This window comes from Lycium barbarum, chromosome 4 (genome assembly GCF_019175385.1).
Source record: "Lycium barbarum isolate Lr01 chromosome 4, ASM1917538v2, whole genome shotgun sequence".
Classification (NCBI taxonomy): domain Eukaryota; kingdom Viridiplantae; phylum Streptophyta; class Magnoliopsida; order Solanales; family Solanaceae; genus Lycium; species Lycium barbarum.
In genome coordinates, this window is record NC_083340.1 from 121,059,186 (window position 1) to 121,086,331 (window position 27,146).

The 27,146-nt window shown below is 39.8% G+C and overlaps 1 protein-coding gene across 1 annotated transcript; it reads left to right on the forward strand.

Annotated features, from left to right (window-relative positions):
• Nucleotides 1-20,348: 20,348 nt before the first annotated feature.
• On the forward strand, nt 20,349-26,942 carry LOC132638544 (indole-3-acetate O-methyltransferase 1-like). Its single transcript, XM_060355386.1, has 4 exons — nt 20,349-20,632; nt 20,917-21,336; nt 24,300-24,575; nt 26,420-26,942. The coding sequence occupies exons 1-4, from the start codon at nt 20,501-20,503 to the stop codon at nt 26,771-26,773; spliced, it is 1,182 nt and encodes a 393-aa protein (XP_060211369.1). The 5' UTR covers nt 20,349-20,500; the 3' UTR covers nt 26,774-26,942.
• Nucleotides 26,943-27,146: the final 204 nt, after the last annotated feature.

A 27,146-nucleotide genomic window follows, 5' to 3' on the forward strand; every position in this document is an offset into this window, starting at 1 on the left:
TTGAACTATCGAATTTGGTACAAAAATGTCATCCGTTTATCTTTCCGCTCTAAAATGCCCTCGCCGTCAACCTAATGGTAGTAAGACGACCTTATATTTAACGGCCACTTTTAAAATATAATTAAAAGTTTCTTTTATTATGTGGCATGATTCTATTGGCTGATTTTAAAATAAACCTAATTAATAAAAATCTCAATCCAACCTAAAATTCATAGCCGATCCGCTTAAATTTCCGTATTAAACTAAATGAATTGCCAATAATCTTCGTTGTTCATCATCTTCCTCAAATCTCTCATCGTCTCCGGCAATTGACAATATAAGGGCAATTGCCTTATATTTTGTCATTCACAAATGGATCCGGCGATCTCCTCACTCTCCGGTAATGGGTCTTTTAGTTTAATACGAGAATATAAGCAGACCGAGTATGAGTTTAGGTGGATCCGGGTTTTGGGTTGAGATTTTAATTAATTAGGTTTATTTTAAAATCATCCAATAGAATCATGTCACGTAATAAATGAAACTTTTAATTATATTTTAAAAATGGGCCGTTAAATATAAGAGCATTTTAGGACTAATAGGTTGACGGCGAGGGCATTTTAGAGCGGAAAGGTAAACAGAGGGTACTTTTATACTAAATCCGATAGTTCAAGGACATTTTAGGCCCTTTTCCGTTTAAACTTTCATTGGCTTATAATTCATGCAAACACTTAATTTCCTTACGTTACTCTATTGGCTTAACGTAAATTTCCTTAGTTGGTTGATGGAGAAGAAATATGTGTCATTCAAATTAGATGGGCGCATAATTTTTTTTCTCTCTTTTTATGTGGTTTTACCGTTTAAGGTTAAGTTGGACCAACCTTGTGGGATGGTCAAAACTCGTAGTCAAACTTTCTATGTCCGAGAATGGAAGATTAAATGATACCATTCCATAATCTCTTGCAGCATTGTCTATGTGTGTAGTATGAGCAAATGATCACGTTTTACTTTCATCTGGTCAAATTTAAAATTAATTCAATGTACTTCTCATTCTTGGCAAGTCATCAATTTCTTAGCTATTTGGACATTTGTATTATTAACAAAAAAAAGACATTTGTATGTGTATACGGTAAAAATCGGATATAAGGCAAACCGGTGGAACAAGGAACCGGAGAAAGGAATGAGAATGTGTCGGATACTATTCGCCTTTGCTCGGGGTAATGCTTGGGCCGGGGCTGAGCGAGGGCACCGACTGATCTGCCTTCTGCGTCGTTGAAACGTCCAAGCCCGGTGACCCGAGCATTCATGGCCGTTGGTCCGTATAGCTATTGGTCCGAGTAGCCGTTGGTCCGTGTGGCCGTTGCACACGGGGCACGCGCCAGTAACGTCCTGTCATGGTCAACTACCCACCATGCGTGTGTCAGACGGCCCCGTCAGTCTAATCCCACCAAATCCGTGCAGAGCTGTCCTTGTTACTATTATTTTATTTGTTCACATCATATGAGACCCATGGAGGTCACACTATAAATAGAGCACATCCCCTTCCTTTGTAAGGGTTGGCTCCTTTACTTTCCAAGAACATTTATAATAAAAGAGTTCATGCATACAATCTCTCTTTCAATATCTGATTCGGCCAAGGCAATCTGTTTACATTTATATTGTGTTTATTCCATCAATTATCCCACATTGTTTATAAACGTTTGTATTCATAGCAAATCGCCATCATTAGCCATTTTATTGAGGAACTCTCACATATACATTTTCCCTATCTAACATACATCAAGATCCAAGCACATATCCTATACCCACTTACAAATTTAATTGATTATCCGATTTCGGGGTAAACAGTTTGGCGCCCACCGTGGGGCTAGGATAATAGTGGTCTTTGGCCTTGATTTCTGTCATATTCATCAAAATCAAAAACGTCCCTGCCCGTCTCTGCGAAAACGGACTAAATGGCTGACATTGAACAATCCGGTCATGTCAATAACACCGAGATCGTGGCGGAAAACGAAGGAAGAGGACTACGGGCATTGCCAAACCCCGCTGACCCGAACCCCGTCGATTCAAGGGAGGGACTCAACCGGCAAAATACCGTGGATCAAGAGAATGCCGCCCTACCGGCCACTGATCCTCTAAATACTCACAATTCCGTTACATTGTCTCGGGATCGGGGCCGGAGAGAACCGGAAGCGCCAAACGACGGTGTTACCTTACGTTTAATTTTTGAAATGTTGCAGGAACAAAGAGCGGCAATCGCCGAGCAAGGAATAGAAATTGCCCAGCTACAGAGCGGAAAGGGTGAAGCAGGGTCGGAAAAAGCAAAGGGTACTGCCGAAACCGGAAGAAACGAGGCACGAATGGTTGAGAGCGACGGCTTCGGAGCCGGCTCCTCTACCGAGGTTCTAAAGATGCTTGAAACTTTGGCGAAACGGGTAGATTCAACCGAAAAGAGGGTCGAGACATACAATTCTCGGGTGGACCAGATACCGGGGGCTCCACCTTTGCTGAAGGGGCCGAATTCGAAAAGGTACATCCAAAGGCCTTTTCCATCGAGTGCGGCCCCGAAACTGATCCCGAAGAGGTTCAAAATGCCCGATATACAGAAGTATGACGGCACAACGGACCCACACGAGCACGTGACCTCATATACCTGTGCCATAAAGGGCAATGATATGGAGGAAGATGAGATCGAGTCGGTGTTGCTGAAGAAATTTGGGGAAACTCTGTCGAAGGGAGCGTTGACGTGGTATGACCACCTACCCGAGCATTCGATCACTTCTTTCGAAATGCTCACAGATGCTTTCGTAAAGGCACATGCCGGTGCCATAAAGGTGCAGTCCCGTAAGGCCGATATCTTCCGGATAACCCAAAGGGACGATGAGCTACTGCGGGAGTTCGTCAACCGGTTCCAGAGGGAACGGATGGAACGCCCCCCAGTGCCAGAAGAATGGGCCGCACAAGCTTTCACAAAGGGGCTCAACATGCTAAGTTCAGCTGCTTCAGCCAAATTGAAAGAAAATTTGCTGGAGTACGAGGCCGTAACATGGGCTGACGTCCACAATCGGTATGAGTCGAAGATTCGGGTGGAGGATGATCAGTTCGAGCTCTCTTCGGTAAAGTTAAAAGTGAATAGAAGTTTCGAGAGACCGAAGAAGGGTTATGAAACGAAGTCCGAATCATCAAAAGAAAGGTTTCGGCCATACTCCCACTCGGAGAGACCAAATTTCAGGTCGGAAAAGTCAAGGGAAAGCCCGAGCCACTTCTCAGGTCGAGGTACCAAGCGGGTCGAGCGCCCGTCAAACAGCCGGGGTCTCTCGTTCAGGAGAGATGCCGGAAGTTCCACCAGCAATAAGGGTCCACCGAATATTTCGAAGTACAACTTCAACGTCAGTATTTCGGACCTTGTCTCGGCCATCGGCCGCGTCCCGGATGTGAGATGGCCAAAACCACTAAGGTCAGATCCGGGCCAACGGGATCCGAACATGGTGTGTGAATATTACGGAACCCATGGACACAAAATTGAGGATTGCCGCTAGTTGAGAAAGGAGGTAGCCCGGTTATTGAAAAACGGCCATCTCCGAGATCTATTGAGTAAGCGAGCCAAAAATCACTACAAGGAAAGGGAAGCTCATCGAAGAGTCGAACCGGTTGAACACCGGCATACAATCAACATGATAGTTGGGGGTATGGACGTCCCTCGGGGGCCGGTAATGAAACGGACCAAGGTCTCTATTGTTCGTGAAAAGCGTATCTGAGACCATTCAACCGGGGGCTCTATTTCCTTCAATGACGAAGACGCGGAAGGCATCATTCAACCGCACAATGATGCACTGGTAATTTCTATACTCATCTTTAAAACTAAGGTTAAACGTATTTTGGTTGACCCAGGTAGCTCGGCCAACATCGTCCGATGGAGAGTGGTCGAACAGCTAGGGCTGCTCGATCGGATTGTATCGGTGGCTAGGGTACTCAGTGGGTTCAATATGGCTAGCGAAACTACGAAGGGAGAGATCTCATTGCCCGTGAACGTGGATGGCACCATTCAGCAAAAGGTGTTCTATGTGATCGAGGGGGACATGAAGTATAATGCATTATTGGGCAGACCCTGGATACATAGCATGAGGGCAATACCCTCAACACTGCACCAGTTGTTGAAATTCCCCACCCCGGAGGGGGTGAAAACCATCCGAGGAGAGCAGCCCGCAGCAAAGGAAATGTTCGCAGTAGAGGAGGCGGCGCCCCGGCCCAAGGAGCCGGCTTAGGAAGATAAGGGTGTAACCGGAGGGGAGGTCCCCCAATAGCAACCAAAGTATATCGGGCCAGATCCGGTGCACGAAGAGGATGATTTCGGGATACCCAGATCTTTTGTCATGCCGGATGACTCGGACGCGACCAAATCAACCGTAGAGGAGCTGAAGCATATCATCCTGTTCGAGTTCTTACCGGATAGAAAGGTATACCTGGGCACGGGGCTTACCCCGGAGCTCAGGCGCAAATTAATTGAGTTTCTTCGAGCTAACGCCGATTGTTTTGCGTGGTCGCATATAGATATGACAGGTAAATCATCGGAAATAGCATCACACAAACTCAGCTTGGACGGGAAGTTTCCCCCGGTGAAGCAAAAAAGGAGGCCCATGGCGGAGCCAAAACACGCCTTTGTGAAAGACGAGGTAACAAAGCTTTTAAAAATAGGTTCCATCCGGGAGGTGAAATACCCGGATTGGCTTCCTAACGTGGTGGTGGTGCCCAAAAAAGGTAATAAATTTTGAATGTGTGTCGATTATAAGGATTTAAACAAGGCATGCCCGAAGGACTTCGGACTTCTCGACGCTTACTCCGGGTATAACCAAATCCGGATGCACCCGGAGGATCAAGAGAAAACATCCTTCATCACCCGTTATGGGACTTACTGTTATAACGTCATGCCTTTCGGATTAAAAAATGCCGGAGCAACTTACCAACTCCTAGTTAATGGAATGTTCGAAGAACAAATAGGGAAAACGATGGAAGTATATGTTGACGATATGGTTGTTAAGTCCCTGGAAACAGAGGACCATTTAAAGCATTTGCAGGAAACCTTTGATGTGCTCCGCAGATACAACATGAAGCTCAAGCTGGAGAAATGTGCCTTCGGGGTAAGGTCTGGTAAATTTCTAGGTTTCATGGTGTCAAACCGAGGAATTGAAATCAATCCGGACAAGATCAAGGCCATCGAGGACATCGAGGTCATGAACAACATAAAGGGGGTACAAAAGCTCACCGGGAGGATAGCAGCGCTGAGTCGCTTCATATCGAGGTCTTCGGACAAGAGTCACCGTTTCTTCTCTTTGCTCAGAAAGAAGAACGACTTCGTTTGGACATCGGAGTGCCAAGAAGCTCTACGAGAGTTGAAGAGGTACTTGTCTAGCCCACCGTTGCTGCACACACCGAAGGCCGACGAGCCACTTTTCCTCTACCTAGCTGTCTCCAAAGTGGCGGTAAGTGGCGTTTTGGTCCGAGAAGAATCAGGTACACAATTCCCTATCTATTATGTAAGTAGAACTTTGGGGGATGCGGAGACCCGTTACCCCCATTTGGAAAAGTTGGCATTAGCGCTGGTAAGCGCTTCCAGAAAGCTCAAACCTTATTTCAACGCCACCCCATATGTGTAGTAACCACCTACCCTTTGAAAAACATCATGCATAAACCGGAGTTGTCAGGTAGGTTAACAAAATGGGCTGTAGAGATTAGCGGTTACGATATCGAGTATAAACCTCGAACGACCATCAAATCCCAAATCTTGGCCGATTTTGTAGCAGATTTTACCCCGGCTATGGTCCCCGAGGTCGAAAAGGAACTTTTGCTGACCTCGGGAAAGACCACGGGCATTTGGTCTCTACACACGGACGGGGCCTCGAACCTTAGAGGTTTCGGACTAGGGATTGTCCTTAGGACCCCGTCCGGGGATGTCATTCGACAATCCGTTAGAACTGCTAAATTGACTAACAATGAAGCCGAGTATGAGGCTATGATTGCAGGTTTGGAATTGGCTCGAAGCATGGGAGCCGAAATAATCGAGGCAAAGTGCGCGCTTTTGGTCGCAAACCAGGTGAACGGCGTGTTCGAAGTAAAGGACGAACGGATGCAGAGGTACCTCGAAAAAACCCAAGTGTTGCTTCATCAATTTAAAGAATGGACCTTGCAGCACATACCGAGGGAGCAGAACAGTGAGGCCGACGCATTGGCAAATTTGGGATCCTCGGTCGAGGGGGAGGAAATTGACCCCGGGGCAACAGTGCACTTATCAAACACGGCCATAGAAAGCGGACACGCCGAAATATACACAATGGGCTTAACTTGGGATTGGCGCAATAAGTACATCGACTACTTGCGTGACGGAAAGCTCCCGAATGACCCGAAGGAATCACGGTCACTACGGACCAAGGCCACCCGTTTTTGCTTGGTGGACGGCCAATTGTATCGACGCTCTTTCCTCGGTCCCCTGGCTAAGTGTTTAGGCCCCGGAGAAACGGAATACGTGATGAGAGAGGTACACGAAGGAACCTGTGGCAACCACTCCGGTGCAGAAGCTCTGGTTCGAAAAATCATCAAGGCCGGTTATTACTGGAATCGGATGGACGAAGACGCTAAAAGTTTTGTCTGAAAATGCGACGGATGTCAAAAGCATGCTCCGATGATTCACCAGCCCGGGGAGTTGCTACATTCGGTGATCTCACCTTGGCCTTTCATGAAGTGGGGAATGGACATTGTGGGTCCGTTACCTCAGGCCTTCGAAAAGATAAGAGAGAAGGAAGTCATCGACTTCATATGGGATCACATCATCTGCCGTTTCGGCATCCCCTCCGAAATAACTTGTGATAATGGTCCTCAGTTCGTGGGTGGCAAGGTCAACAATTTCCTCGAGGGATTGAAGATCAAGAAAATCGTGTCAACCCCGTATCACCCATGCGCAAACGGACAGGCAGAATCCAAGAACAAAACGATAATCCAAAATCTGAGGAAAAGACTTGAAGCATCGAAGCACCATTGGAGGGAGATATTGCCGGAGGTGTTGTGGGCTTACAGAACCACATCAAGATCGAGCACGGGGGAGACCCCGTTCTCATTGGTTTACGGGGCCGAGGCCCTTATCCCCATGGAGGTTGGCGAACCGACCCTCCATTTCAGGTATACCACTGAGGAGTCAAACGAGGAGGCCATGGCCGTGAAGCTCGACCTCACAGATGAACTACGCGAAAGCGCGTCGGTCCGCATAGCGGCCCAAAAACAGAGGATGGAAAGATACTACAACCGAAGAACCAACTTTCGGCATTTCCAAGTTGGGGATTTAGTACTTCGAAAAGTTACCTTGCACACCAAGAAACCCAACGAGGGAAAGCTGGGTCCGAACTGGGAAGGCCCGTACAAGGTAACCGGTATAACGGGCAAAGGATCGTACCAATTAGAGTCCATGGACGGGCAGCGTCTGCCACTACTAAAAAACCAGCGTTTAGTGACGGAATATTAGCGACAGACCATATTGTGTCGCTAATTAACGACGGATTAGCTACGGAATGCTCATTTTGTCACAAGAAAAGCAACTAAAATTTTATCTCATTATATAGCGACGGACTAGCAACGAAAACTGAATTTCGTCACTAATTATTAGCGCGAAATTTTGGCGCCTTAAATTTCACTACAGATTTAGCAACAGAAGAGGCGCGAAAAATTTTATTTTTATGTAGTGACGGATTCAGCAACGGAAAATCCATCGCCAGACCTTTCAATTTTTCTCCAAAAAATATATATTCGTAGCAACGGAAAAATTCGTTGCAATATTAATTATTAAAAGAAGTCAATGTATTATTTAGCGACGGAATATAAAATTCGTCGCTAGTCCATCGTTAAATATTAAAAAAAAGATATATCCTAGGGTACTCATTTATTTCCTCTCACTTCAAACACACCCAACACAGATAGAGAGAGAGAGAGCGCGCACAATATAGAGAGAGTGTGCGAAATTGTGAATTTAGATCAAAATAATGTGAATCTAGGGTTTCTATTGTGTTTTTCTCTTCTTCTGCTGCATCTTTTATCTAAAGGACAGGTATGTTTTGTTTTTTCTATGTTTTATGGGCAATTTCTTTCTTCGTTATCTCTTTCTTTGTGTTTTCTGACATTAAATCTGAAATAGAAGTTAAGAAATCTGTGTTTTTTGCTTATTATCTAAAGAACAGAGCGTCGTTAAGTGTTTTCTTGCTAAAATCGAAGTTGGGTGTCTTGAAAAACTGTTGGGTTTATAATTTATTTGAAGTTTAAGTGTTGGGTTAGAGAAAAATTAAGAGAAGAATTTTGTTATGGATTTTTTAAGTTATGTGTGTGATAAAGCAAGAACGAGGAAACTGGCTAGTAGTATTAGTTTTCTAATTATTTTAGGTTAGCAGGTCAATAAAGCCTGTGGGTCTGTGAAATTAAATAATGGTGGGTCTGTGAAATTAAATAATGGACTACTCATCCCATTAAATTAGATTTTGTGGGAACATATATCAAATTCTTGTGGTTTTGTTCTTGTAAGGCTAATAATCTGAGTTGAATTATTTTGAGATTTTTATAAAAAAAAAAAAAAAAAAAAAACAAGAAAGTAGTGTGTAAATGTAATTTGTGGGCAAGAAAGCAGACCCTTCGATCTTTAGTTGCCTTTCATGGCGTGGTGGGTAGGCTCTTTATCATGGTCAAGCTAAGAGTAAAAAAGAACACCTTCAAAGAAAAATAATACTGTAATTAGAAGATAGCCTATCTAGGAGTTTAAGAAAGAATCCATCTAGAGGTTTGACAGTCAATCTAAAATTAGAAAGACATCAGATTCGGGTTTGGAAAAGAGAAATTACACCTACCACTTTCAAAATTACACATATACACCACTGAATTGGAAGTTAAGAATTTTTCTTATTGATGATAATTTTGGTTTTCGCTGCTCGAGCTCTGCTGCTGTCTCAATATTCTCACTCTCGATCTATTTCATGTAAGCTTCAAGACTGTTAGGGGCATCATTCATCTCGTTCACTTTTTGGTCTTTTTTGTCAAAGAAATTTGATTACGAGGTATCCAAAACTTGAGTTTAAGTCGATTTGTGATTTTGTGATGTTCAACTATGGCGAGTTCTGATTTGCAAAATAAAGTTTATTTATTTTTGTTAAATCATTTTGATGATCTCTGACTGATGGCAATTATTTTTTAAATTAAACGTTCAATCTACTGACCTCGTAGCCTGATACTTCATACATGTTAAGACCAAAAGTCAATTGTTATTTATTCAGCAGCTTAAAAGATTTCATGATCTGCTGCCAAAGCACTCTCATTTAGCATTCAACAAAGGTATTTGCTATTTCTTATTCCTGTTAGGTGCGCGGTTCTGCTTTAAGAATAAGATTTATGGCTCAATCTTTTTAAATTTAATGTCTTACGAATAGAAAGATTTGAAGTATGGGCTGTAATATGTATACAGATCATTAATATTCTTGATACTAGAAATAATATGCATGGACTCTGTTGGAAATCATTTTTTGTACTATTTAGTTTCTTTAGTCTTAAAGAGTCGATATATGATTTGATTAAGTTAATATTTTGAACATGCTGCTGACGGTTAAAGGTTACTCTCTACTGAAACTGTATTCCAAGCTTGGCCTCTCCATACTGTTTGTTTCCTGGTGATATATGTGGTAATATATTTAGTACCATAACTAATTTATAGTTTATGACTTCAACTAACTCATGACCTTTGAATCTTTTTCATGTTAGGTACTTAGGACATGTGCTGCTACATTTTATGGGCTGTTGTTGTATTTGTGATTTCGCCATTACATATGATGAATTAAGCTCCTACATATCTTGGTGTTGGAACTGTTGTGCTATAAGGTTGCTTGTTGTTCCATTTTGAACTAAGCCTTTTTTTTTTTGGCTAAACATAAACCTGCATTGCTGTTGATGTTCTATGTTGTTACTGGTGTGCTTTTGCTGGAATTTGTATTACTGTTACTGCATATAAACGGTTGGAACGGGTGCTATACCTGAGTTCACAGAGGAAGTTTGTTGGTGATGAACTGAAAAGAAAGCATTATCATCATGTTCAAGTCCATCTGGAGGAGAACATGGTGATAAAGTTCAAAAAAAAAAAAACTTTGCTGAAATGCTGTGCAAAAAAAAACACTGCAGAAATGTTGGAAAAATTGTGCAGAAATGCTAAAAATACTGTACTAAAATGATGAAACTTAGTACAGAAATGCTGAAAAACCTGTGCAAAAATGCGGAGAATGCAGTGTAGAAAAAAATCACTGCTGAAGCACAACACTAAAAAATACTGAAACGCAGTTTAGAAAATCATGCAGAAATGCTGAAACGCAGTGCAGAAATGCTGAAAAACTGTGCAGAAATGCTGAAAAATTGTGGAGAAATGCTGAAACGCAGTGCAGAAATGCTGAAAAAGCTGTACAGAAAATGCAAAAAATGCAGTGCAAAAATACTGAAACTGCAATACAGTGCAGAAATACAAATATGTAATGCATAAAAAAATCACTGCTGAAGCACAACACTACAGAAATGCTGAAACACAGTTTAGAAAATAGTAAACTGCAGTGCAGAAATACAGAAACGCAATGCAGCAAAAAATACAGTGCAGAAATATAAAAACGCAGTGCAGAAATACAAAAAATGCAATGCAGAAATACTAAAATGCTAGATGCTGATCTTGAGAACACTTGCTATATGCTAGATGCTGAACTGTCATAATTACTGGTGTGATAAAGATAAGCAGCTGCACTTATTCATGGCCACATCATGATGCCTTACTTGGGGAGAATTGTTGTTGTATATATGTTGCTACGATTTTACTATAGAATAGTTGATGTTGGGCTGGAGATAAAATTGTTATACTTGAGCAAGTTCAAAGGTCAAAAACTACTAGTCTAAGGTTGTTGGAAAGAGCTGCCTCATGTTGATACTCAGATGCTTACTTTAAAAAAATTTCTTATTTTGAACATGATACTACATTTGTTGTTTAGGAACTCTAATTGTCTTTGTTTTCATGTTCTGTTACTTGACTATGAGACAGTGTATATGATCATTTATATCCAAGTTGTATGAAACTCTTTTTCGTTGGTCATCATGAGACTTCAATTCCAACGAAAAAAGGATAAATATCTGCTCCCTTATCTTTGGAATTCATTTCTCTTTGTATTTGGTAAAAATTGAATGATTAGTATTCTTGATGTTTTAATTTCACTACTTATTACAGGAAAAAGATATCAAGAAGTATTACGGGAAAAATCACAGTCTCAGTCTGATATTGATCAGTGTGAAGCATATTACGAAGCTGCTGGGGGAACAAGGAAGAGAAGAATATATGGTCTTGGATCTCAAGCACAAAGTTATTATGGGTCGAATCTTTGCGTCAATTCTGGCTTTAATCTTCAGCATCAGCAGCACCTTCAACTTCTCAATCAGCACCGACAGAAAATATGGAGGATTCCGCTATCTATTTTGAATCTTTTTTATAAATATTATTTTATGTGAATGTCAGTTATTTTTAAGGGTATTTATTACTTTGTATTTAGTATGTTTCAACAGGTGTATTTAAAAAAAATCGGAAGAAAAATATTTGTGACAGATTTGCGACGGATTTTGGTCGTTGCTAGAGGGAAAACAGTAGGCTACAGATTGTCGCTAAATACAGGCACAAATAATTCAAATATTTTGCGACGGATTAGCAACAATGGTTTTCATCGCTAATTTACTAAAACGACGAAATGAAATATGAAATTAGTCACGGAATTCATAACAATGGCAACAAAATAATCCGTTGCTATAATGTGGAACGGATCTCATACGTCGCTACTCTGTCGCTAAGTTTGCTACGGATTTCATTTTTCTGTCGCTAATAGGTTAGCAACGCGCAAAATCGTAACAGACGACATTCCGTCGCTAATCCGTCGCAACACATGTTTAGCAACAGATATATGCTGATTAGCGATGGAATACGTCCGTCACTAAACACTGATTTTTTTGTAGTGTGCGTAATAACTGGAACGTGGCCCATCTGAAGAGATACTACTGCTAAGGTATGGTCTCCCCGTGTTCTCCTATTAACTTTTCTCTTTTGCAGGAAGTCAAAAGCGGGATAAAATTAGAATCTAGGCCTGAAAACACGTGTTGCACTCTTTTCCTTAGTACGGTTTTGTCCTACAAAGGGTTTTCCAACAAGGTTTTTAATGAGGCAACAAGTACAACGTGTTACTGAACAAATATGAAGGGCGAGTATCCGAATACCTGATGTCACATCCTCCGATTGGGGACATAATAGCACTCACCCGACCTCGGTGCTCGGATAAGTGCTAGGGGAGTATTATGCCCGCACCAAAGATGACCCCGATCAAAGTAAGGCTCAGATAAGAAGCTCAACATTTGCTACGGCAAAACTACGGCCCGACCACCGGCCATAGCCTTCGATGTAAGGACCAAACGATCATAATGAATCGTGTCCCATTTAGCATTTGCTACGGCAAAACTAAGGCCCGGCCACCGGCCACCGGCCATAGCCTTCGATTTAAGGACCAAACGATCATAACGAATCGTGTCCCATTTTACATTTGCTACGGCTAAGAAAGAAAGAGTTAAAATTCTCATATTTATAAACATTTTCTCATATGTACAAACATTTTGCAAACACAAAGTTATCAAAAGTTGGGATAACAGCTTTCTGTCAAATATACTTTGCCCGGTTGATAACCACCGTATTTCGATACTGCCTCATTCGCATACCCTACGCCTGGTACTGTGGTCGAAATTCGACAAAGGCGACGAGATCAAAATGATCCAAGCCAAAATTTGATAAGCCATCGGCCCCTAAATGTCGGATAAGACCTACGGGCACGATAAATTAACGACTACGAGCTGACTTGTCCTAGAGCGGACCAACAATTATAGCACAAATAATAGCGAGCATTCAAACGAAGAAACAGGAAAAGGACATTCTTTATATATACAAGGGGTGCTTTTTACATCAAAAATCAAAATCCTACGAAGGCAAAAAAAAAAAAAAAGACGAAACACCAGCCCTATGCTATCCGGCATGACTAGAGGTGGATGAGTGATCGGACTCGGTCCGCTCGGAGTCGTCTGACTCGGACCCGAGAGCGCGATTGGCTTCCTCCTCCACACTCTTGGCCTCGAGTATCAGGGTCGGAAGATCCGAAAGGTCGTGCTCGGCTTGCTCGAGGGTGATCCGCTGAGACTTCCACTTCTCATACTTAGCAACAATAGCAGTATGAGCCTCGGCCGCTTCAACACTTCTCCAGGTTTCTTCCAAGTCGGCCTCAGCCTTGGCCAGTTTTGCTTCCAATCAGCCTGGTCCTCCTCAAGGACACTTATCCTACCGGTGGCTGCCTCTAGCTCGGCCTTAAGGCCGTCGTTGGCAATAACCGCCTCCTCGAGCTCGGATCTTAGGCCTTCACATATCCGAGACCGCTCATCGGCTTTCTCCTCGAACACCCTCCTACGCTCGTTGAACAAAGCAGCCTCGGACTCGAGCTGCCGGTTCTTCTCGGCCAAACCCGTTGCGTCAGCCTTCACCGAGTCCAGTTCCCCCCGGAGACGGGAAACCGTGGTCTAGAGCTCATCTAGCCTCGAGGAAAACTGGGCTTTATCCCGGCTAAGGCCGATTTTGTCAGCCTCAAGGCTCCGGTTATAATCGGTCATAACGTCCAGTTCACTCTTCAAACGACGGTTTTCGTCCTTAGCCGCATCGAGCTCGGGACGGAGGTTGGCCAGCACGGCTGCCCGGTTCAACTCTTCCTCCTTCTCCTGAAGAAGATGCTGGTATTTCTCCGTTTCTCGGCCCTGGGCATCCAGTTGGCCTCGAAGATCGCCTATCTCATGTTGGGCACGGATAAAAGCTTCATTAACCAGCACCACACTCTGCAGATAAAACAAGTCAGAAGACTTAGGCAAAGCAAGGATAAAATCCCCAGATAAACTGTACAAGGGCGGTTAAGAGTCTTACCCGGTTGCGCGCATGCATACCCTCGTTAATGAGGCATTGCCAAGTGACCCCGGTCATTTTGCGCCTGTCCGAGTCGGAGACAAGGGGCCGCAAATAGCTGGCTACGCCTACCGGAAGTGACAGAAAGCTGCAGTCCTCGGGGACGGTGATTACGGCTGATCTGGTTCTCCTTGGCTCCACGCTCGGGGCCGGGAAGATATTCACCAAGTTATCTCTGGCACCAGATTCGGAGGTTCGGTTGGCCGGCCTCGTGGCCCGAGGAATAAGGAGATGACCAAAGCCCACAGCTTCGCCGGTGGCGGGGGGAGTGCTCGAGAACATATCATCGAAATCATCCACCCGCGGAGCCGGGGTAGATGAACTTGGAGCAGCCCCAATGTTTTCGGCCAAGGCCGGGGGCTCCGCAGTTTTAACAGGCTCATGCTCGGGAGACGGACGAGCACCTATGGGGGCTTCGCTCTCCGGTATTGGGATGGTTCTTTGATCGGCTCCAGCAGCAGCCGCTTCCCCGGACCTCCTTTTTCCTTGCAAGAGAGTGTCTTCCGAAGAAGTTTCACCTGAAATGTCAACAAAGTCAATCGACCGAAGAGGAGCTGGGGAAAGTATTTCTTCCGCACCTGAATGTGGAGCAGGAACCAAGAGACCTTCGCCGATAGAAGGAAGGGGCGGAACGGAGACCGCCTCCTCCGGTATTGGAGCCACGGAGGGAACGGAGCCGACTCTTCGGACGATGATGTTGGGCTCCGTCTCTTCCCTTGAAGACCGAGCAACGATTCTTACTTTCCTCATTTTTGGCGTCTGCCCCTTTTCGGAGGGCCGTTTTATTTTTGCAGCATCGGCAAGAACACGGGCAGAACCCGCTGTGTCGAACTCGGACGCCGGTGCTGGGGGAGCGGTCACCAACTCCGGTCTGGGGGCTACCGAGCCCTTAGGCAAGCCTGAAAAAATAAGATGTTAGCGAAGGTCGAAGGACGGAACGAATAAATGAGGATGCAGCAGAATGGAAGTAGAAGGCTACCGTGGTTCTGGGCGACCCATCGGCCACGTGACAGGTGGGCCCATGTCCGGTCGTCATAAGGATGCTGGTCGAGGAGTACAGTGACCCAGTCACTCAGATTCCGAATGACCGGAGGAACGTACCCATTGGCTGACAAAAGTAAGGAAAAAACAGTGAGAAAGCGGAATCAAAATTTGACGAAGCAACGCTAAGGAAATTATTCGAGACTTCGGACTTACACTTGTTATTCCACTTCTCCGGGAAAGGCATATGGTCGGCTGGAACAATGTCCTCGGTCTTCACCCGGACGTATCGCTCCAACCATCCCCAGTCTCTGTCTTCATCCATTTTTAAGAAGAATGGATTCCGGCTGCGCTTGGTCAGTTTCATTACGCCACCCCGGAACAGCCTCGGGGAGTATAGGCGTATCAGGTGGGCCAGTGTGAACTCCTTCTCGGCGTTGTTGGCCAACAACTGGAGATACGCTACGACCCTCCAAACATTTGGGCCGATCTGAGCCAACGTAACGCCGTAAATCCGGCACATGTCGAGAATGACCGGATCCACCGGAGGGTCGAGTTTGAGAGTGAATGGGTATGTGTAAACATACAGAAACCCTTCACGATGGTCAGTAACGGATTCATCTGGTCCGGGGGCAAAAATTCGAACTGGACGGGTGTCCCACCCGCAATCGGCTCGGACTATGTCGAGCTTCTCCTCGGTAATAGATGAGGGATACCGCCTCACGTCGAATCCCCTGTCTGAAATGGAGGAAGGCTTTTCGACCTCAAGATCTTTGTTGAAGTTGAATTTAGCCGGTATGATATCCGAAGCCGTGGGCTCGAATTTAGCCGGAGACACGGGCTCGGCCCCCGGGGACGACACTAGTGGAGCATCATGGGAAGTGGATTCGGACATCTTGGGAATAGGAAAGAAGGAAGGTTCAAGAGAGGAATTTGAGAAAAATGAAGGAACTGGTGATGGCTTACAGAAATGGAGACAGAATTGGCTCTTTTGCGCGTAGTGTGAAGCAATGAAACAACAGCAGATCAAATATGAAGTTGATTGTGTGTATTGCAGACGGAAGAGCGCAGAAATAGAGTGAAGTTGAAGAGGAGCAAGGCGTGAAAGTTATAAAATGGGGAGGTAAAGGGTCTTATATAGGCATGAAAGAGGAACGGTTACCGAGGACGGCCAATCAAGGGGCGCCACGTGTCCCATCATTAATTCGAAGTGACTCGAAACGACGTGCAAAAGGCGGTTGGCAGAGGTGGGCCACCTGGGGCGAGACACGTGGCCGATAAAAGGGGAGGCATTACGCAACCGTTCCCGCCAAAATGAGAGGATAACGACGAGCTAACAGAACCACCGGTTTCAGAAGTTATCCACTACCCGTTACTCCGATAGATCGGAGATCCGGGAAGTGTGGGGGCTATCTGTATACGGTAAAAATCGGATATAGGGAAAACCGGTGGAACAAGGAACCGGAGAAAGGAATGAGAATGTGTCAGATACTATTCACCTTTGATCAGGGTAATGCTTGGGCCGGGGCTGAGCGAGGGCACCGACTGATCTGCTTTCTGTGTCGTTGAAACGGCCAAGCCCGGTGACCCGAGCATTCATGGCCGTTGGTCCGTATAGCTATTGGTCCGAGTAGCCGTTGGTCCGTGTGGCCGTTGCACTCGGGGCACGCGCCAGTAACGTCCTATCATGGTCAACTACCCACCATGCGTGTGTGAGACGGCGCCGTCAGTCTAATCCCACCAAATCCATGCAGAGCTGTCCTTGTTACTATTATTTTATTTGTTCACATCATATGAGACCCATGGAGGTCACACTATAAATAGAGCACATCCCCCTCCTTTGTAAGGGTTGGCTCCTTTAATTTCCAAGAACATTTATAATAAAAGAGTTCATGCGTACAATCTCTCTTTCAATATCTGATTCGGCCAAGGCCATCTGTTTACATTTATATTGTGTTTATTCCATCAATTATCCCACATTGTTTATAAACGTTTGTATTCATAGCAAATCGCCATCATTAGCCATTTTATTGAGGAACTCTCACATATACATTTTCCCTATCTAACATACATCAAGATCCAAGCACATATCCTATACCCACTTACAAATTTAATTGATTACCCGATTTCGGGGTAAACAGTATGGTTAATCAGATAAGGTCAATTATAAGTAGTCTTTTTTCTTTTTTCTTTTTTCGGGTAACTAATTATAACAAGTCAAAATTGGTCAATTGACTCCAATTTCTATATGTGATTTCCAGCAACCCACCAGAGTACTTATCAAAGATTTAGGATGTATAAATAAGGTGTTATCATTCATTCTTCCACATTCTACAGTTTTTTTCTTGAAATAAATTAAATTCAGTGCATAATTACTTTGATCCTTTGATGGAAGGCCAACAGTAAGTGAAGCTACCATGACTTGCGACAAATTTGTATTGGAAGAATGCCTTATTTCTCAGCAATCAGCACGTAAGAGTTTAATCTCTTGAATAGTTCGATTAAATTATCCTGTATTTCATTACTTGACGTACATCAAATTTTTTAATCAACTCGTATCTGAAATCTATTATATTAGCCTTGATTTCATTACTCTATGTGCATTATTATTTTTAATCGCCTCGTACCTGAAATCTATTATATTAGCCTTGATTAATCCAGGTTTCGGTATATATACCAATATTACTTACACATTATTATTCTCATACATAGTAAATCATGGCATTGACAATACTAGTACTATTTCTACTTTAATACACCATATTTAGTGCTATTTAAAAATTATGTAATGCATGTTATTTAATGCAATAAACCAAACAGTGGATAAAAAATAATGTCAGTATTGCTGGGATCGAAATAATCAGGACGTCATGCGGAAACTAATCATTGAAAATCTTAAACAACGATAAATTAGACGACAAAGAAGATATACTAAAAAGACATAATATTATAATATGATTTGGTCAAGTGACCTACATAGTGTAAAACTTATATATAAAGCATAAAGACCTATTGAGAGAATTATCTCCCCCTAAACAAGACTCTTTAATTACTACATTCTGAATGTTATTGTGTTGTGTTATATGAGAAGGATTCTTTAATTTATAGAGGTCTAAAACCTTTTCCTCCAAAAAAAAGGACTAGCCAAATATGGAAGAGAATTATATATATTTTCCTTTCACGAAAAGTAAAACGATTATGGTTATACTTTGACTTTCCTTCCAGAGAAAAGTAAAACTCAAATATGGTAAGAATATAGCTAACAAGCATAACTAATCTCTCAACATTATTAATTCTCTGCATTAATACACCGTATTAGTTGTTGTGAGCAGTGGAAAGCCAAAATTTTCACTAAGAGGATTCAAAATATAAAGGAGTAAATAAACGAAGAAGGCAAAAGAGTTCAACATCTACAATATTTACATAAAAAATAATTTAACCTTGTACATATAGGGTAATTTTTCGCCAAAGGGGGTTTGGGTGACCCTAGCCACCACCTTGCTCCCCCCTTGGTTGTGTGTACATCATTGATTTTTCATTTGTTGTCCCTTCTTTCTGCAACGTTAGAAACCTTTTTATATACTTATTCTCGTTCACTATTTATATCAAGTCAAAAAATTTAATCATAAATATATAAATTAAAGTGAAAATACATATCACTTAATTATAATTAAATAATTAAAAAAATATATGCAAGTTTATATGGCATCTGTGTCACATTCATTTTTCTGTCACAATCTTACTATTGGCTCAGTAAGATCCTTTTAGCCCCCTAGAATTATTAGACCCTATAGCTAAACAAAATGGCCCTTGATTTCTGGAGTGATGACTCTTAATTTGGTGGAAGACTATTAATGATCACCTAGCTTTCAGTTCATCTTAATTCCTGTAGTAGACAAAATGTCAACTTCCAAATGATGCATCATTGGATACAACAAACATATAAAATTAGGAAACTGGAACTTGTTGAATCTTATTTGGAGTATCAAATCATGGTTTGGGTGTGTATTAAAAGACAGGGTTAATTAGAATTATAGGAGTAATAGTTTGTCGTCGTTTTGGGAATCAAAAGAGGTTCTTGTTTTGTCATATGTATGTATTGATAAAAAAAAAAAAAAAAATAGCTATACCAGTAGTTAGTAGTATTACTAGTTCATGATTTGCCATTGTCTATGGCAACTAAAAAATTACACTTAACTAGCAACAAACACATTATCTATACTTGATTTCATTTGGGAATTTTTTATTATAAAGCCTTAATCATTTCGTGTATATATACTATGCATTTTGGTAGTTGCTTATAGAGAAACCGTTTTCTTATTGCTTGTGTTAGGTTTGCCCTAATCGGCATATAATTCTAGTCTGAAATTTGGACCCACGTATTGTTGCTTTATATGATTTTCAAAAGGCCTTAATTTATTTTATATATTATGTATAACTTTTCATTTCTCTAATGATTATGTTAACGGATAAACGGTTATAATCAAACACGATTATAGGGATGCTTTAGCTAATTGATTTTCCTAATTACTTACTACAATTTGGCTGATTATGGCATGCACGTTATACGCTTCCAAATTCCCAATAGGGTGTCTTAGAGCAATTATGTAATCGTAAGAAAACTATATTGAGTTTTGCCTCTCTTTTTGTTTTGTTGATAAGGGAACCCGCAATTTCTGTTTTTTGGGTGCGCAAGGTAAACCTTGTTCTTTGGGTGTGCACAAGGTAAACCTTGCTCAAATGTAGTTTTGCCCCACTTAAAGGAAAGTAATCAAATAAGTTTGTTAAAATCATGGGTCTCTAGCTTTCAGTTTAAGGGGAGAATAATAATACAAGACGCAGTGCATCCACTAACTTTGATTTGAAAAAGAAAATCTAGAATTTTGGATTCGCCTTTGATTGAAACCGGTAAAATATAGCGGTGTTTCACGTCCACTGATTTAAAATATTTGACTGAAATTAGTGGTCGAAATGACATTTAGGACTCTATTCGTATGGAAAGACTTAAGATTTAGCATAACAATCGAACAAATTACACAAGTAATGGAGAGAGTTGAATAAATCATCTCCTATTCCCCTTAGATCTCTTTTGCATTTTAATTACAAAAAATTTTGCGTAGAGATTCAATTATTATAGAATTCCGGCGTCAATCTTGGGCCTGCTTTGTTACTTGTTTCCATGTGAAGCCCATATCTTCTTCATATGCTCTCCACCCACCCACCCCCTAATTGAATTCACCACCAAATTTTATTCTTCTTTATTTTTGTAGCTTTTATATTTCTGATTCTGTCAAAAAAGTATCTTTCATGAGTATGTATCCTAACCACTAGAACAAGACCAAATCTCTCTTCAGCTTTTCCAAACTCTATATATACCCCACTTACATTTTGTCATTTTTATTCTCAACATACTTAACCACCTCCCCTTTTCGCTGATAAAAATTAACAATCTCTCTGTTGTATACCAATATGGCTACCTTAGGAGACAATAAGGACAACGTTGTGGTGTCTAACATGAAGCTTAACATGAAACTTGAAAGAATGCTCAGCATGAAAGGAGGCAAAGGAGAGGCTAGCTACGTCAACAATTCTCAAGCCCAGGTATTCACTTCCACACCTTAATTTCTACTTCTCTCCGTATCAATTTATATGACACTTTTTTTGAATTTCGAAAGTCAAATAAGTTTTTCTATATAGTCTAAGTGGTATCTATATAAGTGGAAAATGTCTATAAGCGGTATCGGTAGAAAATTTTCAAATAATAAGTATGAATTAACTCTCATTATCATCCTCCCCCTTCCCCTTTTCCCCGTGCAATAGAAAAAATTAAAAAGAAAATTATTTACGCTATCAATATACGTAACATAAGCTCCTATTATATACAGGGACAACATGCTCGATCAATGCTGCACCTATTGAAAGAAACCCTTGACGGGGTCCAGCTTAGCCCGACCGACATTGCTTTCGTGATGGTCGACCTAGGATGTTCCTGCGGCAGCAACACCGTGTACATAATCGACGTGATTGTGCAACATATGAGCAAACGTTACGAAGCGATAGGTCAACAACCACCGGAATTTTCCGCCTTTTTTGCAGACCTTCCTTCCAATGACTTCAACACACTGTTTCAATTGTTGCCACCTTTGGCGAATAATGGCTGTGGCAGCATGGAGGAATGCTTGGCTTCGAATAGCAACCGGTCGTACTTTGCTGCCGGAGTTCCGGGTTCATTTTATCGACGTCTCTTTCCGGCTAGATCCGTTGATGTTTTCTACTCCGCATTTTCTTTGCACTGGCTTTCTCAGGTTATTTTCTTATTCATATATATTCTCTTTGTCCTATTTTACTGTTGTTTAACTCTTTTCACATCCATTAAGAAGAAAAAAAAATAATAAATATAAAGTATAGTTTACTAAGTTATTCGTATTTAATAAAGATATACTAATTTTTTCTCTTATTTAGTGGGTATAGTTGGAGATAATTATCATCTTTAATTTTGAATTTCTAAGGTGACAATTATTTTAGTACAATTTTTTGAGCTAAAACAACACGTAAAATGAGACAAAGGGAGTATATGCTTCAAATTTGTTTTTAGTATTTCATTTTGAGTCCAAGTTCAATGTGGTGCAACTTTTCTTAATAGGTAACTATAAGTAGATTCTTGATAAGTATTGATTGTTAATCTGGTAAAAAAAGTAACTAACTTCATAGTGTGCATAATTTAAATCGTTCCATTTTTAACTCCATATAGTCAGTACGTATTTTCCGTCTCATAAAGTTTTTGTACACTTTTTAAGAATGTCATTTTAATAACTTTAATCTTGACAATATTAGTCTTAGTTAGTTTGTCTTTCCGTAAACGTCTCAAGTAATTAACACTTTATTACTTTGATTAATAAAGATAGTACTTTGATTAATAAAGTTAGATTTGGAAAAAGAAACGTAACAAATAACTTCTTATTTTTCTAATACGTTAATATTTTGCAATATATGTTTAAATTATGAAAACTAAAACTATTACTCAAGGCATCATATAATATTTCCCTAACAGCAGTCAAAAGTAGTATGGCATCAAAGTCGTGGTCAGTTATAAATAATGTAGGTATACTTACGTAGCATGGAGAAATTATTACTATTACTATATGTAATAAGGGATGATCGAACAATTTTTGTCGTCCTCAAGTTAGATCGTAATTAGGCTCCCCAACCGAAAAAGCTCCCTCTTCTAAATTTACCCCTATCTCTCCCCTTTATTGCTTCAAACTACTAAGGTGTGTTGGTGTAAATAGAGGCACTTTGAAGCCCTTTTTCGATAATACCAAATCCCTCAAACTAATGGTTTCCAGGTGAAATCATATGCGGCTATGCGCTATAGTGCATCTTTATATGCCTCAGTATTACCCCTACTTTGGTTATTTATTACTTAATTGCCATTATTCAATTTGATAAAAGTTTAAAAACTTTCCGGCCCTTTAGAAATACTTATAATTTGTGAATTGTGAAGATTCCACACGTCACTATACAAAACTTTTAACATTACTCTGTAGATGATACATTTCACCCAGTGCATTATGAAATTATTTTTAAATTCTCCGCATCTTGTTTTTGTGTAGTATTTTTTTAATTTTGAAAATATCAAATAAGGTATGATGTTCTAAATTGATGTTCCCGAAAAATGAGAAGCAGAAACAGACAATATAATTAGCTACCCTTTTTTTAACATGTTGTAACTATTTAAAAATGGGATAATACAATATGCATATTTGGTGTTACCCTAAGTAAAGCATGTACAATATTGCACCGAAGAACCATGAAAGTTCTCTGCTTAACAGCTTATAGAATCTTCAATTGTTTAACGTGAGGCTTTTAGAATTTAACAAGAAATTTGATCTTTATATTAAATATCATTGGCTAATTTATTATTCATTTTTTATAAGAACCTTGGGATTCAAATCTTTTTATTGGGAAATTGTGTTGGTATATAATTGATGAGTTATTTATCTCATGTTTAACAAAATTAACTTACTTTTTTCTGACGTTGTTTGAGGTATCATAATTTTTTTAATTTTTTTTAATACATGTGTACTTAAATATTACATAGTTTAAAAGAAATCTATTTCTTCCATAGCTAAAGAAATTATATGCTCACAAATTTATAGAAATGCCAAATATTCCCAATTTATGATCTTCGATCAGTTATAATTATTTACTTGTAAATATTTTTACTTTGTAGTATATCGAATCACGTGTGTCCCTTTATTATTTACTAATTCTCTTCCAAACTTGCTTCTTACTAAAAAAATCACTTTTAAAGATTATCTAATTATGTGACTAAAAAACTTTGATTCTTATGAGAACTTATCGACAAGACATGATTAACGCGCTACTACCATAAATCTATTATCCGAAATAAAAGTATGATTCAAATTATACAATAACTAAATTTAGAACTTTTAAATTTTAAGTTTGAGTCCGGGCTAAGCACGAGTCTGCTTGAACTAGTAGATAGAGAAATGATGAAATAATAGTGATCATCTTTGCCAATCCCGAGGATGATTTACAGTTTAGGAAAAACACATGAATTGTTATGGTTTTCAAAGTTTGAAAATGCATAAAGATCCTAACTACTTTTATTTTCATTGAGAAGGTCAAAAAGTTAAAAAGCATTCAAAATAATGGCCCTGGTTTGTCAAAACCACTACCTTAAGTCATTGACAAAAATTGTCATTTGATTCTTTATTAATACTCTTCTTTCGTTTCAATTTATGTGATACTTTTTATTTTTCTTGAGAGTAAATTTCACTAATCTTTAAAACTAAATTAGATTATATTAACTTAATATTTTAAAATTAAGATTTAAATATTTAAAAATTATACAAAAAGTTCTACAACTTGCAATTTTTTTCTTGTCAATATGATTAAAAAAATATATTATAAAATTTCAGTCAAAGTTTACATAATTTGAATCTCACGGAAAAACGAAAAGTACCACATAAATTGAGATAGTACTATACAATACTGAAAAATCTTCGGATGTGTACCAATTTAAATTGGAAAAATTACACATTTGATCGGTCGGCAAAAAGTATACATTTGCTAGTCAAATATACAAAAAATTATACACTATTATGTATTAAAAACTTTTATTTATGCATATCATACATCGATATACATAAAATACACATTTACTAGCTCTATTATTTTGATGGGTGATTATTTATGTCAATTTATGAGATTGTTAAATTAAGTTCTGTTTGGGATGTGATAGGTGCCGGATGTAGTGTTGGATAAGCGAAGTGTGGCGTACAACGACGGAAGGATATACATCCATGGTGCAAATGAGATCACTGCCAACGCCTACAAAAATCAATTCCAAAGTGATTTGGCTGGTTTCCTAGGTGCTAGGGCTAAAGAAATTAAGAGAGGTGGTTCAATGTTCTTGGTTTGCTTGGGAAGGATTTCTGTGGACCCAACAGACCAAGGTGGGGCTGGCCTCCTTTTTGGGACCCATTTTCAAGATGCTTGGGATGATCTTGTCCAAGAGGTAATTATCATTCTTCTCTATGCCACAATACAGAACTAGCCCTTTATGTTTTCTCCACGATCCATGAAAAGTATAACTTGTTTTTGCATAATCAAAATAATATACAATATGTAATTCTTCTTTTAAGTCAGATATGACATTTGGAAACTACACCAATAAATTGCTATGGTAAATTAATTTGCATCGATAATACGTATAGAAGTTCTTTATACTTCTTATATAAAAGCCATCGTTTGTACGTTGAACCTTCCAAAAATTATCCATTTTTGGAAGATTCAATACGAGTACGGCGGCATGTTAAGAACCCGGTTAAGCATATAGCTTAAACTCATACTCTCTATGTTCAATTTATGTGAAGGTGTTACTGTTTGGATAGTCAAACAACTTTTTCTTTGACTACAGTTTTCTCAAACATTTTAAAAATATTTGGTTTACTAGTTATGTTGGCTTGGTACTTTTTGTTTAATTTTCAAATTTATAAATTTTGTTTTTAAAAATTGAAAAATTCATACTCTCTCCGTCCCAAAAAGATTGTCCTCTTTTGAATTGACATAAAATTTAAGAAATAAAGGAAGACTTTTGAGTTGTGTGGTCCAAAACAAGCCTTAGATATTTATGTAGCTGTAAATCATCTTATAATGTTAAATTGTTTCTAAATGTAAAAAGCGGACAATCTTTTTGAAACAGACTAAAAAGGAAAGGAGGGTAGTCTTTTTGGGACAGAGGTAGTACTTATTTTAATAGTCAAAATATGATGTTTTGACCCTCGCGTACTACAAATTCCTTCGTATAAATTGGGACAGGACAGAGAGAGTATTTCTTTTTGTCTTTTCCATTTTTTTGGAAAATAAAAAATTGGTCGTTTGGCCATAAAAATTATTCACTTTTTTTCGAAATTTTTTTTCCACTTTTTTTTACTTTTAGCGTTTGGCCATAAAAATTATTTACTTTTTTCCAGAGTTGTATTCCGGAATACTAAAAACAAGAAAAACTTGTTTTTAAAAAAAAATCAACTTTTTTCACTTTTTTACACTACATTTCACCAAAAATTACAATTTCAAAAACTATGGCCAAACACAACTCCAACTCCAACTTCAACTCTAACTTCAAAAATTTTAAAAAAAGTGAAAAAGTTTTTGATATTTATGGCCAAACGGGCCTAGTCTTGAGAGTCACAATCAGAGGATCGCCATTTGATTCTTGAGCAAGCACCTAAATGTAACCAAAGCAATAATATAACACAAGGGTCAACATCTGTCAAGACCAAGTGAATCTCGTTGACAAACAAGCTAGTTGGATTGTGACTAAGCGTCGGCATGGAGCCACAGTTCAACGAATAATCAGATATCATGATTTTTACTTATCATTGCGTTTTAGGCGACCAATTGGGCTTCCTCTCTATGCCATCCCGTCAATTGACTACTCTTTAACTTCTTCCATCATCATCTTTCATCAATATCATAACAAATAGCAATGCCAAAGTGGCTATATTTCAAGCTGTTTGACTATAATTAATACTAGTAACTAGTAACAAGCAGCCGTTATTAGATTGCTCATATAATTTCGGAAAGAAGGAAAAGTCATGATGGTACCAAACAAAAGGGAGTCACATGCATATACCTTATTACTTCTATAAAGTGTTACCGGATCTTATTTAACTTTTATATATTGAAGGTAAAAATTAATTAAGATGAATATTTACTAGAAATAAAATTAACTACGAACTTCGTCGCTAATCTGTCGCTAAATTGCTCGTAACTAATTACAGAGTTTTATGATAATATGCCGATAATTACTTAGATTGCTTACGATGTATTAATACATGTGTGTTTGATCAATGGCAGGGGCTAATCACAAGTGAGAAGAGGGACAGCTTCAACATCCCAGTGTATGCACCAAGTATACAAGATTTTAAGGAGGTGGTTGAAGCCAATGGCTCATTCAGTATTAACAAGCTCCAAGTTTTCAGGGGAGGGAGTCCTCTAGTTGTCAACCACCCGGACGACGCAGCTGAAGTCGGACGAGCCTTAGCCATCAGCTGCAGAAGCGTCAGTGGCGTCCTTGTCGACGCTCACATTGGCGAACAACTCAGTGACGAGCTGTTCGCCAGAGTTGAGCGTCGAGCCTCGCGCCATGCAAAAGAGCTCATTGAAAAGCTTCAGTTTTTTCATATAGTTGCTTCCCTTTCTCTTGTGTAGTTTGGTGTTTGGACAATATTTAGTTGAAGTTGGAAAGGAAAAGTATGTTTTGTAAAAGTTAAACTTGTGTTTAGATATGAACTTTATTTGAAAAAAGTTGAAGATCATTCTGATTGAAAATTACTACTACTCAAACTTGTATCTCAATATCCCAAATGCTGAATTTCCGTATTTCACTTAAAATATTGAAGGCCCATAAAGTAATTAAACTAAATGATTTTTCTTGACAACTTTAAGAGGTATTTTAATTTCCTTTTAAAAATATTATTTCTAAAATATTACTCCCTCCGTCCCAATAACATTTTTTTTCTTTTTAGTCAGTTCGGAAAAAAATATGAGATTTTTTTATTATTTAGTAATAATTTAACTTTAA